Source organism: Cryptomeria japonica, chromosome 3, assembly GCF_030272615.1.
Source record: "Cryptomeria japonica chromosome 3, Sugi_1.0, whole genome shotgun sequence".
Lineage (NCBI taxonomy): Eukaryota > Viridiplantae > Streptophyta > Pinopsida > Cupressales > Cupressaceae > Cryptomeria > Cryptomeria japonica.
In genome coordinates, this window is record NC_081407.1 from 1001228098 (window position 1) to 1001255808 (window position 27711).

Here is a 27711-nt window from a genome sequence, read left to right on the forward strand (position 1 = left end):
TCACTAAGTTGCCTGATATTCTACAAGCGTTTGTCTGTCATTATGAGAATGTGTTCACAGCACAGGGAAACTCTTCAGCCAGAGCCCAAGCTTTGCAAGATTGCTTAGCTATTGTTCCCAAAAGGTTTTCCGAGTCTCAATAGACCTTTTGTGATCTCTTATTAACCATTGATGATATCAAGGAAGCCATTTTTTCTATGGTAGATGATAAAGCCCCTGGGTGTGATGGTTTCCCTTGCAATTTCTACAAAGCCCTTTGGCCTTGTGTTGGTCCTGACCTACATAAGGTCTACCTTGAAGCTTTTCACTCCCAGTCCCTAGGAAAGATGCTTAACTGGGGTAACATCAAGTTTATCCCTAAGGATGGGGATCCAGAGGACATTTGCAATTGGAGGCCTATTACCTTTCTCAATGTCTTGTATAAGATCATTGCCAAAGCCTTGGCTCTCAAGATTCGTCATCTCCTGCCTTTGATTGTTCGTCCTGAGAAGACTAGATTTATCAAGTCCAGGTTTATTTTGGATAATATTATTGCTGTTTGGGAAGGGATGGACTAGGCCCGATGCTCCAAACAACGGGATATCTTCCTTAAGATTGACTTCGCTAAAGCCTATGATCGCATTGAGTGACCATTTATTTTGGCTATGCTCAAAGCTCTTGGCTTCGGCCCCATATTCATTCAGTCTGTCCATATGTTATTCAGAGATGCCTCATCCTACATCACCATCAATGGTCATTAGTCTGAGGCTTTTGGTATTTTTAGATCCATTTGCCAGGGCTATCCTCTGGCTCCTGCTTTATATGTTCTTGCGACGGAGGGTTTTGGGTACTTACTTGCTAATGCCATCTCTGTTGGACATGTCCGTGGAATCTCCCTGCATGAGTCACCTTCTCAACTTGTCAATGGACATTTTGTGGATGACTCCTTTCTCACTCTCATTGAGGAAGAAGATAATGTTCAGGCTGCTCTTCAATTTTTAGACACTTTTTGCTTGGCTTCCGGCTCGGCCATTCAATGGCACAAGACACAATGTTATAGGCAGTCTTTTCTTCCCGCCCCACCTTGGATTCTTCAATATGGCTAGAAATGGCTTCATCATGGAGAAATTTTTCACTTTCTGGGCATTCCTTTTTCCTTTCAAGCTTCTCTTGTGGATCTTTGGAATGTTGTTTTAGCCAGGATTGAGAAAATATTAGCCTATTTAATTACCTAGCCTTTCTCTCTGGCTGGAAAATTTAAAATTTGTTCAAAGGTTTTGGCTGCCACTCATGTCTATTACTCTTCATGTTGGGCTCCTTCCAAGGCCTCTTACATGAATTTGGAAAGATATTTGTGGGCTTTTCTTTGGGCCTCTGGTTCCGACCATTGAGGTTTTCACAGAGTCGCTTGGGAATATTGTTGCCTTCCCAAGGAGTCTGGAGGACTCAGCCTTATTTCTACCTAGAAAAAATGGCTTTCTTTATGTGCTAAATGGATCATCAGATCCTTATCTAGCGACGAGGCTTGAAAAATCCTTCTTCAACATTGCATTTCTTCAGGGTTTCCTACCAACAGAATGACTTGGAAGGGGATTGGTTTTCAAACCGTTCTCATTATGAAAGACCCAGTTCAAATCCAGGATACTTTTGTTGTTAAAAGAATTTGGCGTGCTTGGGAAGCTATTAAGCCTTGGCTTCGGTGGGCAGGTGATGGTTTTCATGATGAGATTTCCATGAATCAACACAACCTCTGGTGGTCACCTCTTTTTCAAGTGCAAGGGTTACTGCTGGCCAAAATCTAGGGTGTTAGTGCTCTGCATTTTCACAAACGCGGTATTTGAATACCTAAGGACCTGTTTTCTAGAGTTTCTATGAGTCTTCGGTCATGGGATGACCTCCAGGTCTAGTTTTGTTGTCTCGACTTGATCGAAAAACTTATGACCTTCTGGTTTTGGCCTTACACTCACACTTGTTACATAAGCTTGACATTCAGTTTGTTAGACCTTGGTGGAAGGATTGGAAGTGGTATCCTTGGACTCCTTTCATCAGCTACAAACCCAAAATGGGTTATCTTTGGTTGGTGCCCCATTTACCTATGGTCCATATTCTTAACCTATGGTGGCATTTGCAATATTCTCATAAATCCTGGAGACTTAGGTTTCTTTCTATTTGGTCCACCACCATTGAATCCAAGATTGCAAACTTTGCTTGGTGTGTTCTTTTTCAAGGGTTGCCTTTGGGTTCTAGACTCAAGTATTTGGGGGTTCCTGATCCCCGGTGCACTTTTTGTGGTCATCCAGAAACTTTTATGCACTTTTTTGGTTATGTAGAAGAGATCAACAGTATTGGAGTTGGATTCATGATTTCTTTCGGCCTTTTCGGTTTGAGCCCTTTTCTTGGCATATGGCTCTTTTGGGAGATTTGCCTAGAATCCCCTTCAAGTTTTCCCAGATATGGCATGCTTTCAGAATGAAGATCCTATTTACTCTTTGGAAAGATAGAAATGTTCTTTTTACTCACAGCTCTTTGGATATTAATGTCTCGCTCTATGCTAAAGCTTGCATTTGTAATAATGTATTAATGCAGATTTAGGTACAAGCCGATAAAGTGGCTTTTGAGGTGGGCCACTTACATGAGCTCCTTCAGCATTGGAGCAGTGTCCCTTGTGCATTTGCTAGAGTGCCATCGGATTTTGTTTCTGCCGACTGCACTTTGCCTTGCGGCCGCCACCTTGGTCGAAGCTCCTCTGCTCGATGCTCTCAGACCCCACGGTCCCAGGTTCCTCGCCGCTCCTTTGATGGGGGAGATGATGCGTGGAGGCACCACTCGACTTCTTCTCCATGATGTGGCTCTACCTCGGGGTGGCCTTCGACTGCTCCTATTACTTTGTCTTATGCTGTCGGTGTTGGTTCTAGGTGGCTTGCAGCCACCACCTCTAAATTTCCCTGCCTAGCTCTGGCTATTTCGCCTCCCAGGCGGGAGGTAGGAGAAGAAGAAAAAGGCCTAGAAGATGGATGGTTCGTGTTGGACCTGACTCCTAGCCTTGATGATGTATGGGGCAAGAAATATGATCAAGATCCTCCCCCCTCAGTTTTCATTGCTTTGGCTGCTTGAGGAAGTTTTTTGATGAATAGCTTTGTTTTTTTGGCTCCGGCTTCTTTCCGTCTCGCGGGGTGAGCTTTTATCCCTTGGCCTTTTTTTGTGAATATGTACTTTAATATTATTATCTAATAGAGATGGCCTATTCATAAAAAAAACCACTTTGTGGCTCTATGGGAAAGTACCTTGGTGAAAACCTATTTTCAGACATCAAGATAAATAAGTTAGATCCACCATCTATTTGGATTCTCATCGCGCCTCCTTACATACTTACATCGCCCATCCATATCATTTTTTCCCATCACCTTTCTTCATTCTGTGCAAGCACTCTTTGCTTCGGTTGTTCCTTCCACATCCTTTCATTGATACTCCATCCATGCTCCCTCCCATTGAGATGATGAGATATATTCCAAACCATGAATAAGGATTAGTCACCCATCACACTGAGATTATCCTATTAATTTGAGAGATTCTTCTTGACTTGTGCATCAACCAAGCACCCATCCATACTATGTTAATCAAATCTCAACGACCATGTCCCTGTCTACATATGCTTGCACTTCCATATACTTTGTTGCCACATTTTAATTCATCTCTATTATCGTTTCCCATCGGGATGCATCCTTCCCATGTCTGACAGTTTATCAAAATCCATTTCTTACTCTTGGCAAGAGATATCAATCAGCCATGTGTATGTTGTTTGCATGCTTGATCTTTTCACTTTGATTTTTCTTTTATGTCCCATGACTATGCCTATTTGGGACTACCTTGATCATTCTATATCTTGGTATGTCCTGGGTTGGTGTATATTGGGGCATCTTTTTATGTTATGGTGTGTTGGATGATTTCTCTTGTACGATCCCATATTCTTGCATTTACACCATCACTGGTGTTTGCGAACCTATGTGCATTGAGACAACCTATTGTTTTTTAGTCTATTCCATGCATCAAATATTCACAACATCCTGATTTCTATAATCAGTGATGGAGATTGTCTATTGCAATATCAAAACTAGGTTTGCTCTCCACATTTTACACAACAAACCCCACCCATCCATTCATGTCTTTACCATTTAAGTCCATTTGTCCTGAGACTCCAAATTATTCATTTTTCCACCCCTTCATCATCCTTATCATTTTCACAGCCTTAATTATCTAGTCCTCCTATCCATTTTGAGAGCACACCCATGTTCTTAGAACCTTCATGTCCTCTCAATGGGGCATACCACTACCTCCTTGTCATCCTTCCAAGCACCCACCTATGACTAGGGCATCATGCTACTACTCTTAATCTTTTTTATACACTATATTTTATTCTTCTTTGATATAACATCACTTCATGATGCTATATCAAAGGGGGCAAAATGTAGATGCCTAAAATTAATTAAATTAATATTTAATTAATTTAGCCTTTTCACATAATTAATTAAATTAACTATGTTAGTCCTCTTGTTCATAATATTAATTAAATTATATTTTAATTAATTTTATCATTATAGTCCTTATGATTAATTTACCAAAATTAATTATATTCCTTATTCTTCTAAAATTATTTCAACCTTAATCAATATTTCTTCTAAATCCTAATTAGCTAATTAGTTCCAATTAATGAGCTACTCCCCTGATTCCTACAAATCACCCCCCTTAATCCCATTATCTAGCCTAATTAATTGTACTCTAATCATGATTATCATTTCCTCTAGTTTTATATTCTTCCACTCACTCTCTCTCCTCATATCCCATTGCACTTTAATCCCTTATTAACCCACCTAATTTGTCCTCTTAATCATTTTTATATCCCTAATCACCTTGATTAGAGATGGGTGAACTCTTTTCCATAAATGGCTTTCCCATCCCATTCTCCAAACCTTAAAAGCCACCAACTTTGGCTCTTTCAAGGAATGTCAAATCTGTTGAATCTCCCCAATACCCTCTTCGCAAGGAATTTTTAATTCTTTTTTCCTTTATTCTTCTCACACATCCTCTTATTTTGGAATTTTTAATTCCTCTTGTCCTCTCTCAAGGAATTTAATATTCCTTCCGACTCTAGACCCAAGGTAATTGGGAAACTCTTCTCCATGTACTTGAGAATTGTGGAGACAAAAAATGCCTTTATGACAAATCTCTTTGATTTCCCACTTTGTCCTCTCAATCTTACCCCACCTTTTTTCAATCCTATCCCTTCATCCATCAGATCCTGGCCATTAATTCAGGGCCCCTCCAATCTATAAATTGGAGTCACCACTCATCACAAATCATCCACCTTTTGAGTATTCTTATGCTATCAATTTTAGATAAAAAATCATTCATCATAACCTTGCTATGCCCAAATTTCATCACACTTTATCATCCAAATCTAAATCAATATCCTTTTATTATCTATCTTAGAGAGCAATCCACATTTCCCCATCTCAAGGAGAAAATCAAGTGGACCATTTGGCATACACCACTTCAAGCTCAATCGGAGTAGGCGAGAAGAAGGTATAAGGTTATTTTCTTATCTTGAGTGCTTTTGTTGTATTTTCATGATTTGTTTATGCAACTAACCTTTTCACCATTTGCTCCACTACACTAGTTATAATTAGGTGGTGTTGGCTTGTTTAGGGGTTTCAATTATTGACTTGTTATTGGACCCATTGGAGTTGTTTTAGTACTTATATGTGTAAATATAAGTCTAATTAATCAATACATAAGGTCTTGTAGAAGAAATTTGACTATGTTGTCGTTTTGATCCTATGTGTGCTAGATAACTCTCTCTAATGTATGAAACAAATTAGACATATAACTAGTTTAGTACTTGACAATAATTTGATCTAGAGAATTCCATATGGCCAAATCTATAAACCTTGTCATCATCCCATGAAACTATATTCTTTGTTGTAAGGGTGTCCAAGTGGAATAATAGACTAGATGTGATTGGATTATCCCAAGAATTTTAAGAACCTTGATCTTATGGTGGAAAATAATCTGAAATCGAATCCCTTGCATAAATAAATGAATTAAAGGTTGGTTATGACTTATGCACTATATACATTATTCATAGTAATCTTCTAGATTTGTATCCTATTCAATTTTCATAAGTACATAGGGTACTAACTATCGAAATGAATACTAATAGGTCCTAGACATTTTCACATAGTCATTTGATGGAGAATTGAAAACTGTATGATATATATATTCTTGTATAAAATTTGATACTATTGAATTGAAAGCTAACAATATTAAATTTAGCAACTAGATAATATGGACCTTGAGTTCATTTTGGATCCTTAGTCCTTACATGTAATTAAGTTGTATTTTACCTTCAAAGGAATTCCAAGTATTTTAACATTGATTCATGAATGGATTTAATAAGCATCTCACTCAATGTACAAAACTTCAAATTTGATTAGAGCTGTATCATCCCTCATAGATATATAAAACTTTTTAAATTATTTTATTAGGATTTTATATGCTAGTTATAAGCTTAAGGGAGTCCTTATCATTAGTGTCCTAAGACTCTAATGCAATATCATTATGTTCATGTGTGTGTGTTGTGTAATGCCACATAGTCAAAGAATTGACTTAGATCCTTCATATTTTTTCCTAATTTAGGACTAACATAAGATATCAATCATTAATCTAGTGTAAATTAAAAGTTTAGGGAGCAAAGCATAAGTCATGTCTAAGTTTGAAAATCCTCTTCATGAGCTTCTTTCTTGATATTTTATTTTATTTTAGGTGCTTAGTTCCTTCCTCATCTATTTACAATAATTACCCTATTTTTTATTCTCTCCTTCCTCGACACTCTTCCTATAATAAAAGAATCTTCTACACAATTACCAATACAACAAAAGATATCTACACTACCTTTTGTGTGTGTGAAAACTGGACCTGTATCTGTATCTGGAATACACAACACTTCAATTAAGTCATTATATGCATGGTTAGTAAATCAATAATCAATGAATAATAAACCATTACAAAGCGACCCATTGCCTTCTAGTAGATGCGAGTTTAGATTGCTCTCAGATTGCTAAGCTATCTAGTGACTAGACAACACCTAAACAAAGGATTTTTAAATATATATGAGAATGAATATGAGCTAAATGGATGCAAGATTTAAGCTAGATATGCAAGATTAATCTAACATGATTTAAGCAATATGAAATAGCTAATATGCAATATCTCAATGCAAATTCTCAATGAACCTAGAGCAAAAATAGCATAATAACAATATATTCTCCATGATTTTTGAATGAGAGATGAGAGCCTGAATTTATAGAAAATTCAAAAAGAAACCAAAGGCTGAGATCAAATGATGATGAGCGGTCAAGATTTTCCAAGAGGAAGCACAATCCAGGTGAATTGATGTGATTGGATGGTTTTCTCAGTTTTAAAGGAAATTGAACTAAAATTAAGATAAAATCAGGAAAAAATTGATTTATTCTCTATTTCATTCAATTTTAATATTTAATTGTTTTAATTGCTTTCTTTGAGATTATTTATCAATTTTTAATTTGTTTTTCAAGATTATCTCGAATTGATTTCTTTTCTCAAAATTTTAATTCTTTTTTTTGTCAATTAATTCCTTTTTTGAAGATTTGTGCTCATAATTTCCAATTCCTCTTTCTTGATTTGTTTCCTTTTTTGAAGATTAATGGTAATTTTTATTTTAATTTTAAATTAATTCCTCTTTTTTGATGATTTAATGGAAATTTGATTTATTTAATTAAATATGCAAAAGATATTTAATTAAAATAAATAAGATAATTGTTTAAAATGATTTACTTAGAATGATTTAATTAATTAAATAAATATTTAATTAATATTGGTTGATTAATTTTGCCATGTGACATTTGATGATTAAAGAATTAATTGTATGCTCAAGATTTATTTAATTGCTTTTTGTTAGGACCTTGGTGATGTTGTCGAGATTAGGGGCCCATGGTTTAGATGACCATTTTTAGGGTATTACATTTACCCCTCTTTGAATTAATGTGTGAGCAGCGCGTTGGTTCAAAGAATAGTTGATGTCTAGGAGATTCCAGTTTTGAACTTGATTGATCATGAACCAGATGAAGAGCAAGGTGTTTAGCTTGATTTGAAGCGATGAAGCTAAACAAAGTTGATTAAAGAGATACCAATCCCAAACTTCATTGAACTAGGAATGATAGAGAGAAAAGATACCGAACTTGAACTTGATTGATCAAGAAGCGGATCTTATTGATCTCGAACTTGATTGAACTAGACACAGTGAGTGAAGATAAAATCGATCTTGAACTTGATTGATCAAGACACGATGAGCGAAGATAAACTGTTCAACTTGATTCAATGTGATGAAACTGAACACTTGCTTATATTAAGCATGATCAAAGATACTCTTTAAACCCTTGATTGAGTTTAAATGAATAATTAGCTTGATTAAAAATGATGAAACTGATTAACATTAAGAGACTGATTTAGACAAGGACAATATCAGCTTGATTTTAAGCGATGAAACTGATATGCCCCTAGAGATTGATTCGATTCAGATGGTCGAGAAATCTCAACTTGATATAAAGAGATGAAGTTGAGATGCCCCTAGTGATGAGGTCTTGTTTGATGTTTAGAAAAGATTAGCTGCTCGACTTGCAACGAAGATTTTTGAAAGAAATTCTCAACTTTGAGGTCATGAGTATGCCCCCTCGGGAGCGAAATTGAAAGATAGCGAGGGTTGTGCAGTGATTTTAAGCAATTTTTTTGAGCACAAAGATTAATGTTGAAGATTAAAATCAAAGTTAATGTGAGAATTAAATTGAGATCTAGCGTTGATTAACGACAAATTGAGTGCAAATTGAAGAAGAGAATGAGCAGTTGATGAAAGTGCTAAGTGGTCAATGTCGTGAAATTTTGATGAGAGAATTGACATCAAATTTTGATTTTGATCCCGAAAATGGACTCAGGACAACCGATTTACGAGCTCTTGATTTGATTTCATCGTACTTGTGTTGATTTATTATGAGATGTTGTTCTATATGCTTTATTCTATATGTATGCATATCTTTCTAGTATAGATGAATGAATGCAAATGGAATATGGATGTTTATTTTTATTTCTTTTTATGCAAATAAATGATGATGCAAATAAATGAGGAGAATGGGTAACTAGTAATGTAAATGTTTATTTTTCTTCATGCAATAATATGAATGTAAATAAGTATAAAATGAAATGTATGGATCTATATAAGATGCTCATGTATGCAGCTAATATCTCAATACACAAGTACTCGATCGAAGAAACGATGATGAAAAAGAGATCACTTAGCTAAGAAATGATGATGCTTTCAACTCTCATTCAGAAGATAAAGAGATCATTGTTACCATACCAAAATCACTCCAAATTCACAAAATGCAGAATGAAATGCAAAATGAGATGCAAAATGAAATGCAACCTAAACCTAGTCACTGGATTTGAAATGCTTAAAGTTTCATCACTGAGTGTTTTACAACCACAACAGGCAGATTAGAGTTCCTTGCTTTTCATGTGCAATATTAATTATCTTGTCCGCAATGACCCTTTTTTCGTTCATATCCTTGGACAAATTTTGCAGGGACCTAGATTGCATGATAAAGAAATTCCCTCAAAACAGATAAAGAAATGATGGGAACCTCCCTGTAGCATTCAAATAAGCGGAGTCAAGGTATGTGTGGTGATTTCACCTTAATGTGAAGGCACTTATCATAGACACCCAGCTGATTAGATGTTTTCAGATCATCAGAATCATTCCTACAAGCAGAAAACAAAGAAAATATTATGCCCCCAATCCTTGCTCCTCTTAGTCAAGATAGACTTCCTCGAGTTACTCAGAGGGAATAATAAGTGAAAGCCAATGTAAAAGACAACACACAAAGAAAATTTCATGCATATCTCAAACAATTTAGTGATTGTTTTGAGTAGTCTTGTTTTGCTTGTGTACTCAGTGATAAAACTCTTCAATAGTCAGGAGACAGGTGAGTGACTCGGAGTGGATGACCGGGTATCACTGACGTAAAGATGACTTGGTTGATATTGCTTAGGGCATGTAAATTGCTCTCTCGATTAACCTAAGACTAGGACATTGATCAGTTTCAAGCCATGAGGGTTCCAACAAACCAGGATGTCACAAAAGTGACTGAAATATGTACAAGGGAAAGCAAAGATGCATGAAAGCAGGAATGCCAACATTGTGTTGATAGATGGAGCGCTTGAGTACAAGAGGCGTTTGTTTGCCAGGTTTTCACATGCTTGGCAGCGATTCATTTTTTTTTTTACCAAGGTGCCTGTTTACCAGGTTTTCACCAAGGCATTTTCTCTCTTTTCCCCTTTTTTTTTTTTTTTTTTTTTTTTTTTTAAATTTCTTCAGGACTTTTTCCTGATTTTTAGGTATTTTTCAGGACTTTTTCCAATTTTTAGGATTTTTTAATGTTTGCCGCTAGTGTCTAGCAAGGAAAAAGGGATTTTGAGTACATGAATGGATAAGCGAATGATGGTGGACGCTTTCAAGGACTATCTCACAATATTAATCCAAGCACAAGGTCCAGATATAGCAATGTAAAGCAAGGATTTTAGCGATGTAAAGTGATGTAAAGCAAGGATATAGCGTAATGAAGCCATATGGTCCAAAGAAGTGGCCATGTCAAGAGGTTTGTGGAAAGCATGTTTTTGCATTTTGTCCATGGTGTTGATCAAGATCAAGGAATAGATCTGGATAAGGGACAAATAGGATAATCAAGATCAAAGGTGGTAATGAAGGATGTAAGCAAGCAATGGATAGGAGATAAAGGGTCTGGATCAAGTGTAATAGATAGGACACATGAAGCCTGCAAGGATCCTTAACCTTGTCAAGATCAAAGGTGGAAAAGGGATATGAATGTAGATAAGAGCGAATGAGGGATAATGGAGGATGAAGGATAATAGATGGATGTAAATGGATGGAACTTGCCCCCAGTGTAAAGTGCAAAAGGATAATGGATTACGCATGATGCCTGTTTGCCATGTTTTAATCATGGTACTTGCCCAAGGCACCACAAGAAGTGGTTTTCACTCGTGGACGAAATTATTTCTCTTTACTTTTTTTTTCTGATTTTTTTTTTTTTGAAGATAATGGAGGCATTGTAGGGGATGGAAGAAGGACCCCATTGTCTTGCTTCTTTGGATGGTACCCTTAGAATATGAGTTGCAATAGACCATGGCTATGAAGGTATGCTCAAATATGTTGGCAGGATAATGAAATGAAACTAGTGCAAGGATTTATGCAAAGGATTGGATAAGAGGGATGGAAGGGTGAAAAAGAGGTGTTGGATAATGGATGGGATGTTGGAAGAATTGTGTAAGGCTAGATGGAAATGTTGGAAAGATCAACATTGACACACATCTTGAGGGATGGTGGACATATGGAAGAGAAGTGAATCTCAGATTTTGAGATTTGGATGGAGGAAAGGTTACAGACTTTGGGGCATAAGAACCCAAAATGGATGAAGGAGGTGATGGAGGAATAGACTTGGAAGGTTTGGATGGAGGAACAACAATTTTGGATGCCAATATTGATTTTTCTTTAGACTTTTGTGCTTCAAGTAGCCACTTAGGGATCCACATGGCTTTTGATTTTTGATGCTTTTGTAGTTCCTTAGAGTGCATTGCTTGTACGAGTGCCTTAGGAACCCATATAAATTTTGACTTTTCTTCTTTCTTTGTGGGCCTTCATGGTGTTTTGCATTTTTATTTTTCTTTTTGGATCATATTTTTCTTTATTTTTACATGTCGATTGGATGGGACATATTGATCCTTGAATACATGTGGATTACTTGACTTATGACTTTTATGCTTGGCATCCAAATTGCTTGGAGGGAGATGCATGGATAGATAGGAATGATATGGAGGTCTTTTAGGTGGATGGAAGGTACACAAAGATGTGTGCCTTTGTTGATCCTGCATAAGGGATGGAGGGATATAGTGACCTAGAATGGATGGAAGCAATGATGGAGAAAGCATATATTTGGATTTAACTGGAGAAATGTAGGATTTATGAGAGATACCAACATCTTGAGAAATGTCCCTCAGGCCATGAACTTTAACATTTTCTTTAATATGGAGGGGTTCTTGCTTGTGGAGATTTACCCCTTTTCCTTTATAAATATTTTGACTTGTAGGATACACTTTGCTTTGGAAAGAAGGTGCGAGTCCATTATGAGATGGAGGTGGAATGTAGGGAATGATAGGATCATGAGAGGGATTTGTAGGCATGATGGATCCTTGAGGTGAATATGGAGGATTATGACAAGGAGATGAAGGGATACTTTGATCTTGACATGGAAGAGGACCATTGGATAGAGTAGAAAGGGTGTTTGACTCTTCATTTTGAATAGGACCATTTGAAAAGGTGGAAGAGGCATCATGATCTTGCTTAGGAAGTGGATTAGGAATGAGATTTGGAAGGATGCTTTGTTCTTGAGATGGAAGAGGACCATCTTGGAAGAAATGGAAAGGTATAAGGGGATCATCATGGGATTCTAGTGAAATAAGATCTTTTTCAATCATTAGATGGGATTGATGAGTTTTGGTGTCTTGATCTTGATTTATGATAGGACTTGTTTCTTCATTTTTCAGGTTATCCTCTTGACATGGAGTCACTTCTAAGGAAGGGATAGGATTTTTCATAGGCGTAGGGGATTCTTGGAAGGTATCCATATTTTGACATGATGGGGAAGCATTTTGGAAAGGGCCTTTTGTAGTGGGTATGATTGCAATTGGAGTGCATGATGGCATAGGATTTGGGATTTTTAAATCATGTGAGGAACTTGTATCAATATTGGCATTAACTTGGATTTCCATAGGAGATAGCCCTTGAAGGTAAACATGAGAAGTTTCATTGTTTGAAGGAGATGGTATGGATTGTTGCTGAGAAGTCTTAGGAGATGAAGGCGTCATGGAAAGGATGAAGGCCACATATTGAGCCTTGCTAGACATAGGTTCATGATTTTGATCATGCTTAGAAGTAGTTCCTTCTTTTTCTTTAGGTGAGTCATTAAGATCTTCAATTTCAATGACACTATTATCAATGAGATCTTGAATCTTATGTTTTAATTCCATACACATTGAAGTCTTATGTTTGTTATGCCTATGATGTGCACAGTAATTACTCAAAAATTCACATCCCCATGTGGTCTTTTTAGGCAATATGATAAGATTATGCTCAAGAAGCTCTTTCAAAGTTGACTCAATAGATTGCCCTAAAGGTGTAAATTGTCTATCTAGAGGATATTTGGAGGAAATGTCTTTATGTCTTGGTGAAGGTGTCTTGTGAGCTTGTTTGAGATTTGACTTTTGATTGTCAATTATTTGTTGGCTTTTGATTGTCAAATCATATAATCGTTTTAGAATTCCTTGAAGTTTCTCGCTCTTGATATCATGCATTTGTTTTTCAAATGGAGTGATTTATTTTGTTGGATTTTCATGTCATATATTTCTTTCTTGATATCTTGATCCATTTGAGCTAAGGTAGCCATGGGAATTGGAGCTAAGGTAGCCATGGGATTCTTACTTTTGTCAAAATTTTTAGAAGAGCTTCTGGTTTGAACAAGCATTTACAATTGACAGGATCGAGAGCTAGATGTGTTGCAAAAGTCAAGATCAAATTGTAGCTAGTTGTTCATTTAACGTAGTGATCTGAGAGAAGTAACTAAGATCTGGTCTAGTTTCAGGAATGATCTATCCTGTGTAAGACGTTATATAAGTTACTTAGGTTTGATAAGATGTTGTTTGAAATAGCTTAAAGATGATCAATAAAATCATGCAACGCAACGACAGGGGTACACTATCAAGACTGTTTATGCTCAGGAGGATGATAACCAGTTTTATGCTCGCTGTAGACCATTTTAGGCAAGTTTGACTATTCGGGACTGATAAAATCAGGAATTCATATGACAGAGGATTGGACAGAGATGAGATTCTGACAGACAGAGTTTCAATGACTGACAAAGACTAGTTTTTGATAAGGACTAAGTTTTTGATATTTGACAGAGACCAGTTTTGGACATAGACAATTTATCATTGGTTTGTTGATTTGTTTTGTCTAGTTTTAGTATTTCGGTTTCAGTTTCAAGAATGAAAACACAGAAAACAAGTAAGATATATAATAATTCAATCACAACACGCTAACCCTATGGAAATTGGTGAGAGAAGAAAACCTTTGCTTGTAGACTTAGGTACACACCCAATAGCTAATCAGAATATGACCGCTGAGTCTCACGCAATGGATTCTCAACGCCGTATTAACTGACTCCAAACGCTAATGGGGGCACGAAATGACAAGTATCTTGGGAGAGTTACTATCTCTCTTGCACAAAGATTATCCCCCTTTCGGAGGTGAACCAGGTAGCTTCTATCTTATAGTTCTTAGTTAGGAATTCCGTTTGAAAATTACCCCTTGAAGTCATGCAAGCATGATTGAGGCCTATAGCCCAAAAAGGTACCGAAACAAGCTGTAGTCACATAAACGTGATTGAGATCGCGAGGCCCTACAAAATGTTCGATATGAGAGATCTCAAAGAGAAAACTCAAATAATCCCATCCTCTGAGACTTTAATCACCAGAGGCCTATTTATTATAGTGAGTTGGAATGCTCAGGTCCAGCTGTACTCACTTGGGTCATTCTCATAGGGTGATTAATTTTTCCCACTGTGACAGGCCTGCTAAAGGTACAAAAATCTCAAAACTTAGAAAAAAGCTTCAAGGGTCTAGATTTCTAATTGTCTATAAAAGACAAGAGCATACTCTCCTACCTCTTAGATTTTTCTGAAAACACAAAAGACAGATTTGTTCTTTAACCAGATAGAAATTTAAGTGCCTAAAAATTAATTTAAAGAATACATGATGTTTGTTCGATTCTCTTTAGGCAACCTGCAAAAGCAACGCATCAGTAGTCATGTTGTTTTTTATTCTTTGATAGACGTATGTTTGATTGATAAATTCTTTGTCAAGAGGACCTGCAAACATTAAAATCCCAAAATTAGTTGCCAAAATAACATTAAAAAAAATCATCAAAAGAAAATTCTAGCATGCAAACTATAAATTAAACTAATCTAACAAGAATTTCCATTTTTTATGACTATCCTAGTTATGACAGTTTTGATAGTACTGCACTCTGTCGCTTATAACTTTCCAACCAGAGCTAATTAGGAAAATCACTTTGGTGGAAATGTGGAAAACTTGGTTTTACAGAACATATTAAAATTTGGTTTAGAGTCAACGGTTCAATAAAAAGTTATGTTCTCCGAACAGAGACCATTTTTTACTATCACAGAAGAATAAGTAAAATGATAGTACTGCACTCTATCTTTCCTAACTTTCAAACCCAAAATTCTTAGGAAAATCGCTTCAGCTAAAGTGTAGAAACCTTGGTTTTCAACAACATATCAAAAATTGGTTTAGATCCAACTATTCAATAAAAAGTTATGCCCTCCAAAACGAGACCATTTTTGACTGTCACAGAAGAACAAGCAAAAAGAAAGATTTTTATTTGCAAATTTAACATATGTTTATTAGTTATAAAAACCAAACATTAAATTTGTTCAAGAAACATTAGAAATCTTGTAGTCATAGCTTCGAGCTCCACGTTGGGCACTAAAAATGTGTGTGTGAAACGTGGACTTGTATCTGTATCTGGAATACACAACACTTCAATTAAGTCATTATATGCATGGTTAGTAAATCAATAATCAATGAATAATAAACCATTACAAAGTAACCCATTTACTTCTAGTAGATGCAAGTTTAGATTGCTCTCAAATTGCTAAGCTATCTAGTGACTAGACAACACCTAAATGAAGTATTTTTAAATCTATATGAGTATGAATATGAGCTAAATGGATGCAAGATTTAAGCTAGATATGCAAGATTAATATAACATGATTTAAGCAATATATGAATATTTAAGCTAAATGATTTAAGCAATATGAAATAACTAATATGCAATATCTCAATGCAAAATCTCAATGAACCTAGAGCAAAAATAGCATAATAACAATATATTCTCCAGGATTTTTGAATGAGATATGAGAGTCTACATTTATAGAAAATTCAGAAAGAAACCAAAGGCTGAGATCAAATGATGATGAGTGGTCAAGATTTTCCAAGAGGAAGCACAATCTAGGTGAATTGATGTGATTGGATGCTTTTCTCAGTTTTAAAGGAAATTGAACTAAAATTAAGATTAAATCAGTTTTTTTGAACTAAAATTAAGATAAAATCAGGAAAAAACTGATTTATTCTCTATTTCATTCAATTTTAATATTTAATTGTTTTAATTGCTTTTTTTGAGATTATTTATCAATTTTTAATTTGTTTTTCAAGATGATCTCCAATTGATTTCTTTCTCAAATTTTTAATTCTTTTTTTTTTGTCAATTAATTCCTTTTTTGATTTATTTCCTTTTTTGAAGATTTGTGCTCATAATTTCCAATTCCTCTTTCTTGATTTGTTTCCTTTTTTGAAGATTTATGACAATTTTTATTTATTTTTTAAATTAATTCCTCTTTTTTGATGATTTAATGGCAAATTGATTTATTTAATTAAATATGCAAAAGATATTTAATTAAAATAAATAAGATAATTGTTTAAAATGATTTACTTGGAATGATTTAATTAATTAAATAAATATTTAATTAATATTGGTTGATTAATTTTGCCATGTGACATTTAATGATTAAAGAATTAATTATGCGCTCAAGATTTATTTAATTGCCTTTGGTTAGGACCTTGGTGACGTTGTCGAGATTAGGGGCCCATGGTTTAGATGACCATTTTTAGGGTATTACACCTTTCACCAATCTTCAAAATTTATAGAGGATAGAGATCTTTTAGTTTTAAACTTTATTCAATGTCATGTGATGTTTTCATCTCTCCACAAACCAAACCTTAGACTATGAGACCAAAGTTGATACAACTGTAATGCAAGGTCTCAAGTGACAATATGTCCGATCATAGAGCAAAGAGACTCATAATAGAAAATATACTTGCAACAAGAAATAAGATAATCGTTTGATAAAATAATACATTCAAAATTTTAACTTAAAATAATATAAAACTAAAATAAGTATCAATCTACATCTATATGTTCTAAACATGAAAAAACAAAAATATAAATAAAAACAAGAAAAAATGAAGAATGGCATGGTGGAAAAATAATTTTGAATGAACTTTAACACCATTGCCAATAGGAAACTATAGATGAATTGTAAAGGTTGTTAACTTGGTACTAAGAAGCATTATCGTATATTGAAATATCAATATCTGAATGAGAGTAAAATACTGATTTAAATTCAGATTTTTTTTTCATTTATATGTTTGGGTTTACTTCTTTGCATATACGCCTAGTAGGGCAGTTGCAGCTACATCTGACAAAATTCCTCTATCGTTTTTCCTCTAATTATTAGATGTCCATACCCTGTTGCAAAGCTCCCATTTTCGCACAGGCTGGGATGATGCTGGCAAAGTTTGTGGAGTTTCGCCTTAGCTTTGAAAGTTTTCTAAGTCCTTTTTGACAAATGCATTTGGTGCATAGCCTGCAATGAAATCATTCCACGAAACCACATATTTCTGCACCGCTCAAACAGTTCACGTGCCTGTTCTATGCTTCCACATTTTGCATACAAAAAGTCGAGCGTTTCTATTATAGTTTGATGGATGCCCATGTCCTGTTTTGAAGCTCCCATTGTCATTGGTTATAAAACAATTATGAATTAGAATATGAAGCAGCAATGTTTTATGCGATTACACGCATCCACTTGACGTCGCGCGGGAACTAACTGAATTCAAAATTAACGGCAACTACCGTTTGAGCAGGAACAGACGCTGCCGGATGCTGATGATAGGAACGGGCCAAACCAGCTTAAAATAAGATAAAAATTTGCTTGCAGAGGCTCATCCTCTTTTGGTGCAGTATCTTTCTTGTATCTTTCTTGCTTTTGCTGTAGAGGTTTATCATCTGAAAGAGGACAAATCCTTAAGAAGTAGTGTACCCATGACAGCCAAGGATTAACCATGGTGACCGGAAATTTGGACAGAAGCTTTCTGAAGCTAAATTTAAATACTGCGTGTATAATACCGGGGGAGAGAAACGATAATATCGAGGTAGAAATTTGGAGGGTAGTTTAATGAAGGAAATGGCTATCCAGCAGATAGAATGATCATTTTCTGTTTTCAGAAACACAAAAATTAAAAAAAACAATGGTATTGTGTTTTCCAATTTATTTTCTGAAAGCATTAAATAGTCACATCAGATACCTTGGAAATAACAAATCTGCCGAGTATTATTAGTAACCAAGAATACTTACCTTGGAAATAACAAAACTGCGAGTGTTCCAAAGCTTCTTTGGACTTACTAACCAAGCATGCATTGGAAGCCCCGTCGTTGACATCTAATTCATTTGTTCGCCTTAGGCAAGGGGCCGACTGGTTTTTATTCTCTTTTGTAAAATTTGATGTTCCTACTGTTTACCTTATTCTTAAAGAATTGCTTTTAAGGATTGAGACGTCATTTAACTTATGTTACTGAATTTTCTAATCCGTGTTTAAGGGAGGGAGGAGCTTGCATCGAAAACAATTTGCGTTTCTTGATCGCGAAAATGGATTGTTTTTCTGAGTATAAGCCCCCAACATCAAAAATCCCTTTCCAGAATAAGAGATACCATGTTTTCCTGAGCTTCAGGGGGCCTGATGTGAGGCAAACATTTGTACACCATTTGTCCGAATCCTTATATGCTACGGGAATACGTTTTTACTATGATGACCTACTTGAGCAAGCAATTGAGGATGCTACCATTCCCTTCTTTACCACAAATTATGCTTCGCCAGCCTGGTGTCTGCGGGAGCTGAAGCACATGTGCAATTCCAAAACGGTCAGAAAACCCCTTTCTTACGACGTCCAGCCGCGCCACGTTCGACACGCAAACCACCAACCAAAATTAGGCGGTGAAACGCGTGCAAACCGCGAAGCTACAGCAGTGTGCAAAAGTGAGGCAAAAGCAGAGGACCAAAGAGATGCAGGAGGACAGGGCGAGAGAGAAGCAAGAGCAGAGGCAGAAAATGAGACAAACCCATATAGTGAGGAATTGAAAGAGCACCTCCGTAAGGGCCGACATCCACTTTGGTTGATCGACGAGTGGGGACAATCGTTGAAGAATATTTGTTATCTCAGGGGATACCTTGAAAATGGACAGTCTATTGACAACGCCTTGAAGCGGGCAATTGAGGATAGCGCTATCTGCATCCCCATCTTCAGCAAAAATTATGCTTCCTCACCGCATTGCCTGCAGGAGCTCACGCACATGTGTAAATGCAAAGCGCTCATCATTCCCCTCTTTTATGACGTCCAGCCGTTCCAAGTTCGAACCGCAGAGAGTGAAAGCCAGGGAAGTAGATATGCCGAAGTATTGCGGGTACACTACTCTACAGGCCGATATCCACCAGAAGCCATGGAGGAGTGGAAACAGGCACTGCATCAAATTACCAGTCTGCCTGGGTGGACGCTTGACACCAGATCCTGCTTGGAGGGAGATCTGGTGAAACGCATAGTCTGTGATGTTACCAACACATTGGATGAAATCCCCTTACACAATGTTGCAAAACATCCCGTCCAGCTTGACAACAAGATACAAGACGTCATACGCTTGCTGAAGCTGCACAACAAAACTGATGTGCTCACATTGGGTATTTGGGGAATGGGTGGCTGTGGCAAAACAGTCATTGCAAAGGCCGTCTTCAACAATATCTTTCAAAGTTTTGATTGCTGCTCTTTTCTATCCGACGTGCGGAAAATGTCCCAGAAGAAATTTCAAGAGCATATCATCAGAGACAAAGTTAAGAGTTTCGATGAAGACTGGTCGATGATTGCGCAGGTTGTACCAATAATTTACAAAATCGAGTTGATAAATGCTTTCTGGACTCTATTTTTAGAGTGTTGTTTTTTAATAAGGTTTCCAAGTCTTCAAAAGTTGGCGTTCTAGTTAATGAGTCGGCTCTGCAAGTAAAACTCGGAGCATTTTTTTTGTTAATTTTTCTCCGTAGCCCTTGGGCTTTGTTTATGGTTATGATTTTGTTTTTTGTTAAGAATTTGCTCCATGTTATGTTTATGATTGGCTTTCCTCGGATTTTCAACGCAGGTTTCGGTAGCGAAGCGCGCCCTGGTGATTTTAGATGATATCGATGATAGCAAGCAGCTGGAGTTGCTAACGTGGGAAAATTGGGGCGGTCCGGGAAGCAGAATTATTGTAACAACCCGCGATAAGCACGTATTAAACCTGGCACGGATTAATGCTGTTTACAAGATGGAAAGACTAGATCATGATGATGCTCTACGTTTGTTCAATTGGCATGCATTTTTGAGTCCCGAGCCAGATAAAAAGTTTAAAGAACAATCAGAAAGGATTGTGGAGGCCTGTGGCGGTCTGCCTCTGGCAATTGTAGCCGTGGGAGGTCATTTGCATGACAAAAAGGAATCCCTTGACTACTGGAGAGAAGCGTTGAGTACCCCGCAGAGCATCTGTCACCAAAAAATTTACGACGTGCTCAAGATTAGCTATGATAATCTCAGTTATCAAGAGAAAAGGATATTTCTCGATATCGCTTGCATTTTCACAGGTAAAGAGACAAAGCAGGCCATCCGGCACTGGAAAAGATTCAAGTGGGATGCGTATACGGCCATAACAAATCTTGAGCATAAATCGCTTATAACCATTGGCAATGATAATGTATTCATGATGCACAAACTTCTCCGAGATATGGGGAAGGCGATCAGAGGAGCGGATAAGAGCTCACCGTTCTCTTTCAACTTTCTCACTGGGTTGATCCTTCCCACTGATTTCTGCCGAATGTTTGCTACAAATAAAAGATTTGAGACCGCAAGGGAGGGTGAAAACCCATTTCCAGGTGGAAGAAATGTGCAGGAATCTGCGGAGGATAGACGTTGTTGGTGATTCTTAGTACACGCTGGAGTCTAAATGGCTTGTACGCTTCCTTACTGCTCCAAATAAAATAAATTTTCTTTCCAATGTTTGGCATGTCAAATAGCTGGCACGTGGCTCATAGGGTTTCTGATTCTAAATGTGTTGTCAATCTTCTAGCGTTGTTTAAATACATTTCCGCCTCTAAAATTTTCTCTTTGACCCATTCTTCTCATCTCGTAAGAGCTGTTCTAAATTTCATTGATAGCAATTATTGTAAAATGCGTTAATGGAGAAATCAAAACGCTTACATTTTACTAGATTAAAATGAAGTAGAATGTTTTGTATAAATTTTGGTATAGTAGTGAATACTTTGAAAACACAATATCTAAGTATAATTTCAATTATAAATAACCAAGAGTTTAGTTTAGATATATATTCAAAATCGATGATCTCTAAATTGAAATATAGATAGAACAATTAAAATAAATGTTTAGTTTAAAGTTAAAGAGAGGGAGATTGATATGTTTATGACATAGGTATATAAATAGAATTTAAGATTAAGTATAGTGAAATAAAATTGTGATGGATGTGTTTTGTAAAAATCAGAATTACACAATTAAAGATTGAGGTCACAAAGGTGACCTTAATTTTTTTGAGAGTATCATTGATTTTTTCGTATGGTCTTGATTTTTTTGTGTAGTGTTTACCTTTGTATCTTCAAAACTTTGATGTGCTTGTCTTTCTACCTAAAAATCAAAGACATCGTTGAAAGAATATACACAATCATAGTAAAGTTGAAAAATACACTTTACATAATAGAAAATATATCAAACATAAAATTAATCCATTGCATTCATTTTCTATATGATTTGCATAGTATATTGTCACATATATAGATTCAGTAATATAATTGAAATCTAAACAATGGTCTATTAACAAATAACTAACTACATTAATCAGTTTTTATTATCCTTCATTCTTCCTCATAATGAATATTAGAAAAAAAATGGTCATTATTCCATCAATAATGATGTTGATAGCCACCAGTAGAACTTGTTAGATGTGATCTAAGATCATACTATTCTACAGCAATCTTATATCACTAAAAAGATTTACACATTCTTTTTAAAGTTTCCTACTTTCATCTTAGTCTATTTGCTATTTGTAGCTAAAATCAACTTTCTTTATCAAGAGTGTAACAAAATCTAGTTTTAGGCACATTTTTATTCATTCACTAGTAGATGTGTCAATAAATCATCAATATGTTGTTTTAAATACAAATAAACATGTTATGGTTTTTTAATTTAAAAAAAATAAAAATAAGTTACTATGAAAAGGTGATAGTGGTAATGTGTTTTTTCTATAGGGAGTGCTTATTTTCTATCCTTAGACTAGTTCATTTCTATTACAAGGACTATTGATATTTTTTTTATTGTAGATTCATATATTTCTACTAAATGGACTATGCATTTTTTTAATTGAAAGATCTATGTTTTTTATCTACAACTTGTTATTATAGTTGCAAGAGGATTGTATGTTGTTTTAAGTGTTTATGTTTGTAAACTAGTAGAATTTACAATTTAGTTAAGATTTATGAACAAAAAAAATTTAACTACTTTCAAAAGAGGATTGAGACTAGATTCTTATTGTTTATTAATTAAATTGGAAATATTAAAAAAAATTAAATGAAATTGATAATTTTTAGAAATAGAAGAATGATGTGCATTTTTTTTATTATAGAAATAGAAAAAGAAGGAAGAAAGGGACCTAGTTGCACATGATGCTTTTGTAGGTTTTGATAGGACAATTTATTCAATTCCATGATAACATTATAGACGACCTATTTTACCAGTCATCCTTCATATATATATATGTGCTCTCATGAGTCCACCTGTTGATAATAGAAACTTTCTTCAATGACTTTCCTCATTGCTCCATGATCAAAACTAGATATCGACCCTTATGAGAGCATGCTCTTTCAACACCTCACTATATTGGTCTGTCTCACTTTCTCCTTCTACTCCTATTTCCCTTTGGTCCTATTCTCTAGCTTCACCAGCTAGTCTAGGTTGGCTATTTGTCTCACATTCATCCTCCACTCTTTCATTTCTTTGGTTGTCTTCCCTTTCCTCACTTTCCTCCTTTTCTCTTTCATCTCATTGGCCCTTTGCTATATTGGAGTAATTAATTTCTCCCACTTTACATGAGAAGAAACATAGTTTTTGCATGAGAACATGAGATTTTTGTATGACTTTAAAATAGGATTGCTAAATATAGATTTTGTGTGAAGTTGCATGAAAAGTTAGAATTTCTTAATTATTTCTTAAACCTCTATCTATTGAGGCATTTATAATGCATTCTCTGTCTCTCATTTCTAATCGGTTGATGCTTGATTTTCTGATCAACAATTTTATGTAATCATTTGAATGAATAGAACGTTAATTTAATCATTTGGTATCGAAGCTTGATTCAATAAAGTTACTTGGGTTTAAGAATTTATAAAAGAGGAAATAAAAGAGAAGCTTACACAAGTTGGAAGACAAAATCAAGATGTAGATGTTGTTGAGAGTTGATCTCAAGATCAAAAATATCATTGGAACTGTGTCGAGTCAACTAGTGTTTGAAATTAAGGAGAAGATTGTTGCGGTAATTAATTTCTCCCATTATATAAATTTTGCATGAAGTTGTGCATGATGAGTTAGAATTTCTTAACTATTTTTTAGACTTCTATTATTTCAAGGCATTTCTAATGCATTCTTTGTCTCCGGTCTCTAATCAATTGATCTTTGATCTTGTGATCAAGAAGTTTATGTAGTCATTTGAATGAAGAGAAAGTTATTTTTTTCATTTGGTATTAAAGCCACTCGGTTTAAGAATTGATAGAGTAAGTAAGAGAGAAGTTGTGCAAGTTAGAAGATGGAAGACGAAATCAAGGTGTAGATGTTGAGTGAAGATCTCAAGATCATAGATATCATTGTTTTTGTGATGAGTCAACTAGTGGTTGAAATTAAGGGGAAGATTATTGGAGTAATTAATATCTCCCACTTTAATTGAGGAGAAGTGCAGTTTTTGCATGAGAACATGAGCTTTTTGCATGACTTTTAAAAAGGACTGTTAAATGTATAAAATTCCATGATAAGTTAGAATTTGTTAATTGTTAATTCTATTTATTGAAGCATTTGTAATGCACTCTTTGTCTCTATCTTTAATCAGCTGATCTATGATCTTATGATAAAAAAATTAATGATAAAAAAATTATATAATCACTTCAATTCAATTGTATATTATTGCTGTTAGCAAATTTCTATCTAATAAATTTTTCAGGCGCTTGCCTCGCTCTCTTCCTCTGCCCTTGTATTTCTTTGGTCCTCTGCCCTTGCCTCACTTTCCTAACCTGCTATAGCTTCATCGCTTGCACTAGTTTCTACGTTGCAAAATAGGGGTTTGATGACCGCTGTGATTTTACGAGTCCACCCGTTGATATTAGAAACCTCCTTCAACGATCTTCCCCACTCGTCGATACTGTAAAGTAGATATCCACGTTCACAGCAGTTTGTCTCACTTTTCCCCTCTGCTCCTGCTTCCCTTTGGTCCTCTGCTCTATATTCACTGTTTGCACTCGGTTCACCGGCTGGTTTTGATTGGCTGTGTACGTGTCGAACCTGGTGCAGATGGACATCGTAAAAGAGGGGTTCGATGGCCGCTTTGGAATTGCACATGTGCGTGAGCTCCTGCAGACACAACGCTGATGAAGCATAATTTGTGCTAGAGATGATGATGCAGATATCGCTATCATCAATTGTCTGCTTCAAGGCGTCCTCGATAGACTTTTCCGTTTTCATGCTTCGCTCGTCCAAATAAGCATTTATCCCTGCGTCAGCTAAAGATTGAAAGAAGTGATCCACAAAAGTTTTCCGAACGTCGATTCCCCTGAAGCTAAGGAAAACATCATACTTCTTCCGGGAGGTTTTTAGCATGATTAAATGCTTCTGGGCAACGTTTGATCTATTGGCATATTAATTTCCTCACATGAATGTGTGATCAACTGTAGTTTGAACTGCAGATCAATTTCTTCACATGCATGTGATCAACTGTAGTTTGAACTGCAGATCAACTGTAGCTTAAACTGCAGTTTATTGTAGGAGATAAAAATAAAATGTTGATAATTTTTTTACTTGCATGAGAAAAACTCTAGTTTGCAAAAGCTAAAAATAAGAGCTCTAAAAATAGAATTTATATCAAGATTTTAACGACAGTTGAAGATATATTTTTCTAAAAATATAATTTGTATAAAATGTTAACTGTATGTTTGCTTTTTTATTTTTAGCTGGCAGTGTTGGCGTACGTGGACTCCAGCTGGACTCTAGTAATCTCCCCTGCCTCTGTAACTTATCTACTCCAACTACCATATTTACTTCTCCTTCTCGTATTCTCTTCTACTCTGTCTTTTGTTTATGCATCTAGATGGTTCGATATTAAGGCGAACATTCCAGAAAAGTCTTTTTTGCTGTGAACAAAGCTCTGTTTTTAAAAGAGAGCAGAAACTGTAATACTCTGTTTTGGATGAATGATTGTGTAATGTAAAGAGAGCACTGGCAGCTCTGTTTATTATTAAGGCATAATATAAACTGTTTTATACTCTGTTCTTCCTTATTGTTCTTTCTCCCCTTCAAACTGGTATCAAAGCAAGGTTAAAGGGTTTAGCGGAAACAAAGGAGTCTGACCCACAATCGCTGGTTGGAGATATTGAAGTTGTTCATCAGAGATTGGGCCTGCAGGATTAAGAGATCGTTGTGAAGATCGACTATTGTTAATAGGGGAATCGTTTGATGTTTCAAGTCAAAAGGTATTTTGCAGTCATTGCAAAACCAAAACAAGGGTTTTTAATTGTTGATGACAAAGGTAATTTTATAGATCGCAGTCAAAGCATGAAGATTGCTGGAAACAAAGAAGATCACCAACAAAAGGTTGAGATCGCCACCAGTTAAAGAAAATCACTTGCTGCTGAAGCTGCAGATCGTTGGAATCTCAAAAGATAATTGTAATTGTTGGAACTAGGGTTTTAAGCTATCGATTTAAGGAGTAACTCACAGTTAATTTTGAAGAGAAAGGTTCGTGGATTATTGAAGAGTGCAGAAGCCTGAACTGGAGTAGGAGACGCTTGCTGGAAATTATCAACCATTGAAGCTAGGGATAGGTAATTGTTGGAAAAAAATCTTTTCTGCTATAGCAAGAAGACAAAGAAAAAAACAAAGAAAAGCAGAGGCAAAGTTTTATTTTGAGAAAATAATGGCAGGAATAGGTGGAAGTATTTCACAACCACAGATTCCAATTTTTAATGGCAAAAATTATGACTATTGGATTATTAAAATGAAAACTTTATTCTGCTCCCAGGGCATTTGGAACTTTGTTGAAAATGGGTTCCCTGAACCGGCAAATCAACAAGCATATCAAGCACTTACACAAGCTGAGAAAGACTTGCTAGAGGAAAACAAGAAGAAAGATGCAAAGGCACTATTTTTCATTCAACAAGCAATGGAGGAATCAATCTTTCCAAAGGTTGTAGCTGCCACAAGATCAAAGCAAGCATGGGACAGTTTGCAAATAGCATACCAAGGCACAAGCAAGGTAATAATGGCAAAATTAAAAATACTTAGAAGGGATTTTGAAAATCTGCAAATGAAGGACTCATATTCAATAGATTCATTTTTCACTCATGCAATGTCAATAGTAAATCAACTAAGGTCCTATGGAGACAATATTGAAGATCAAAAGATTGTAGAGAAAATACTTAGAAGTCTGCCTGGCAAGTTTGATGCAGTTGTAATAGCCATTCAAGAGGCCAAAGATCTTTCTCAACTATCAGTAGATGAATTAATGGGGTCACTCTTAGTGCATGAGCAAAGAATAAATCGATCAGGGACATCATCATTGGAAAATGCATTCAAGACTCAACTTTCATTTGGGAAAACAAGAGGGAGATCAAATCATAGTAGAGGTAGAGGACGTTTTGCACCAAGGGGAGGAAGAGAAAATACACAATTTGAAAGTAGAAGACCAGCATCGAGCCCACATGCCCACTCTACACCAACAAGAGGAAGGGGGAGCAGTCATTCTCATAGCCATCATCAAGGAGAAAGGTATGATAAATCAAACATCCAATGTTATTATTGCAATAAATTTGGGCATTTTGCATCCGAATGTAGAAAAAAACAATATGATATGAACAAGCAAAAGGCGCACTTTACAAATGAAAACCAGACACACACTAGTGAGCAAGACACCATATTGATAACATGCAATGTAGCACAAGAGAGTTCCAAAGAAGTATGGTTCCTATATAGCGGTTGTAGTAGTCATATGAGTTGTAATAAGGAGATGTTTGCAACAATGGATGACTCAGTAAAATCAGAAGTAAAATTGGGAAATGATCAACGAGTTTCAGTCATGGGCAAAGGGTCAATTAACATAAGAACTAAGCAAGGTGAAGAGAAGCATATTTATAATGTATATTATGTTCCTGGATTGCAACACAACCTCATAAGCATTGGACAACTAGTGCAAAAAGGATATAGAATATACTTTGAAAATGGTGAATGTGTGATTCTAGACAAGAAACCAAGCAATAGGCTGATTGCAAAAGTAGAAATGACAAAAAACAGGATGTTTCCATTAAGAATTCAAAGTGAAC

General features: G+C 35.8%; 1 protein-coding gene across 1 annotated transcript in view; it reads left to right on the plus strand.

The window, feature by feature from the left end:
* The window catches only part of LOC131077770 (TMV resistance protein N-like), a 39806-nt gene extending 18756 nt beyond the window's left edge, over positions 1 to 21050 (plus strand). The window contains exons 2-3 of the mRNA XM_058015321.2: positions 18601 to 19973; positions 20238 to 21050. Of these exons, the coding sequence (XP_057871304.2) occupies positions 18601 to 19973; positions 20238 to 21050 (2186 nt within the window). The remainder of the gene's footprint in view (positions 1 to 18600; positions 19974 to 20237) is intronic.
* Positions 21051 to 27711: the final 6661 nt, after the last annotated feature.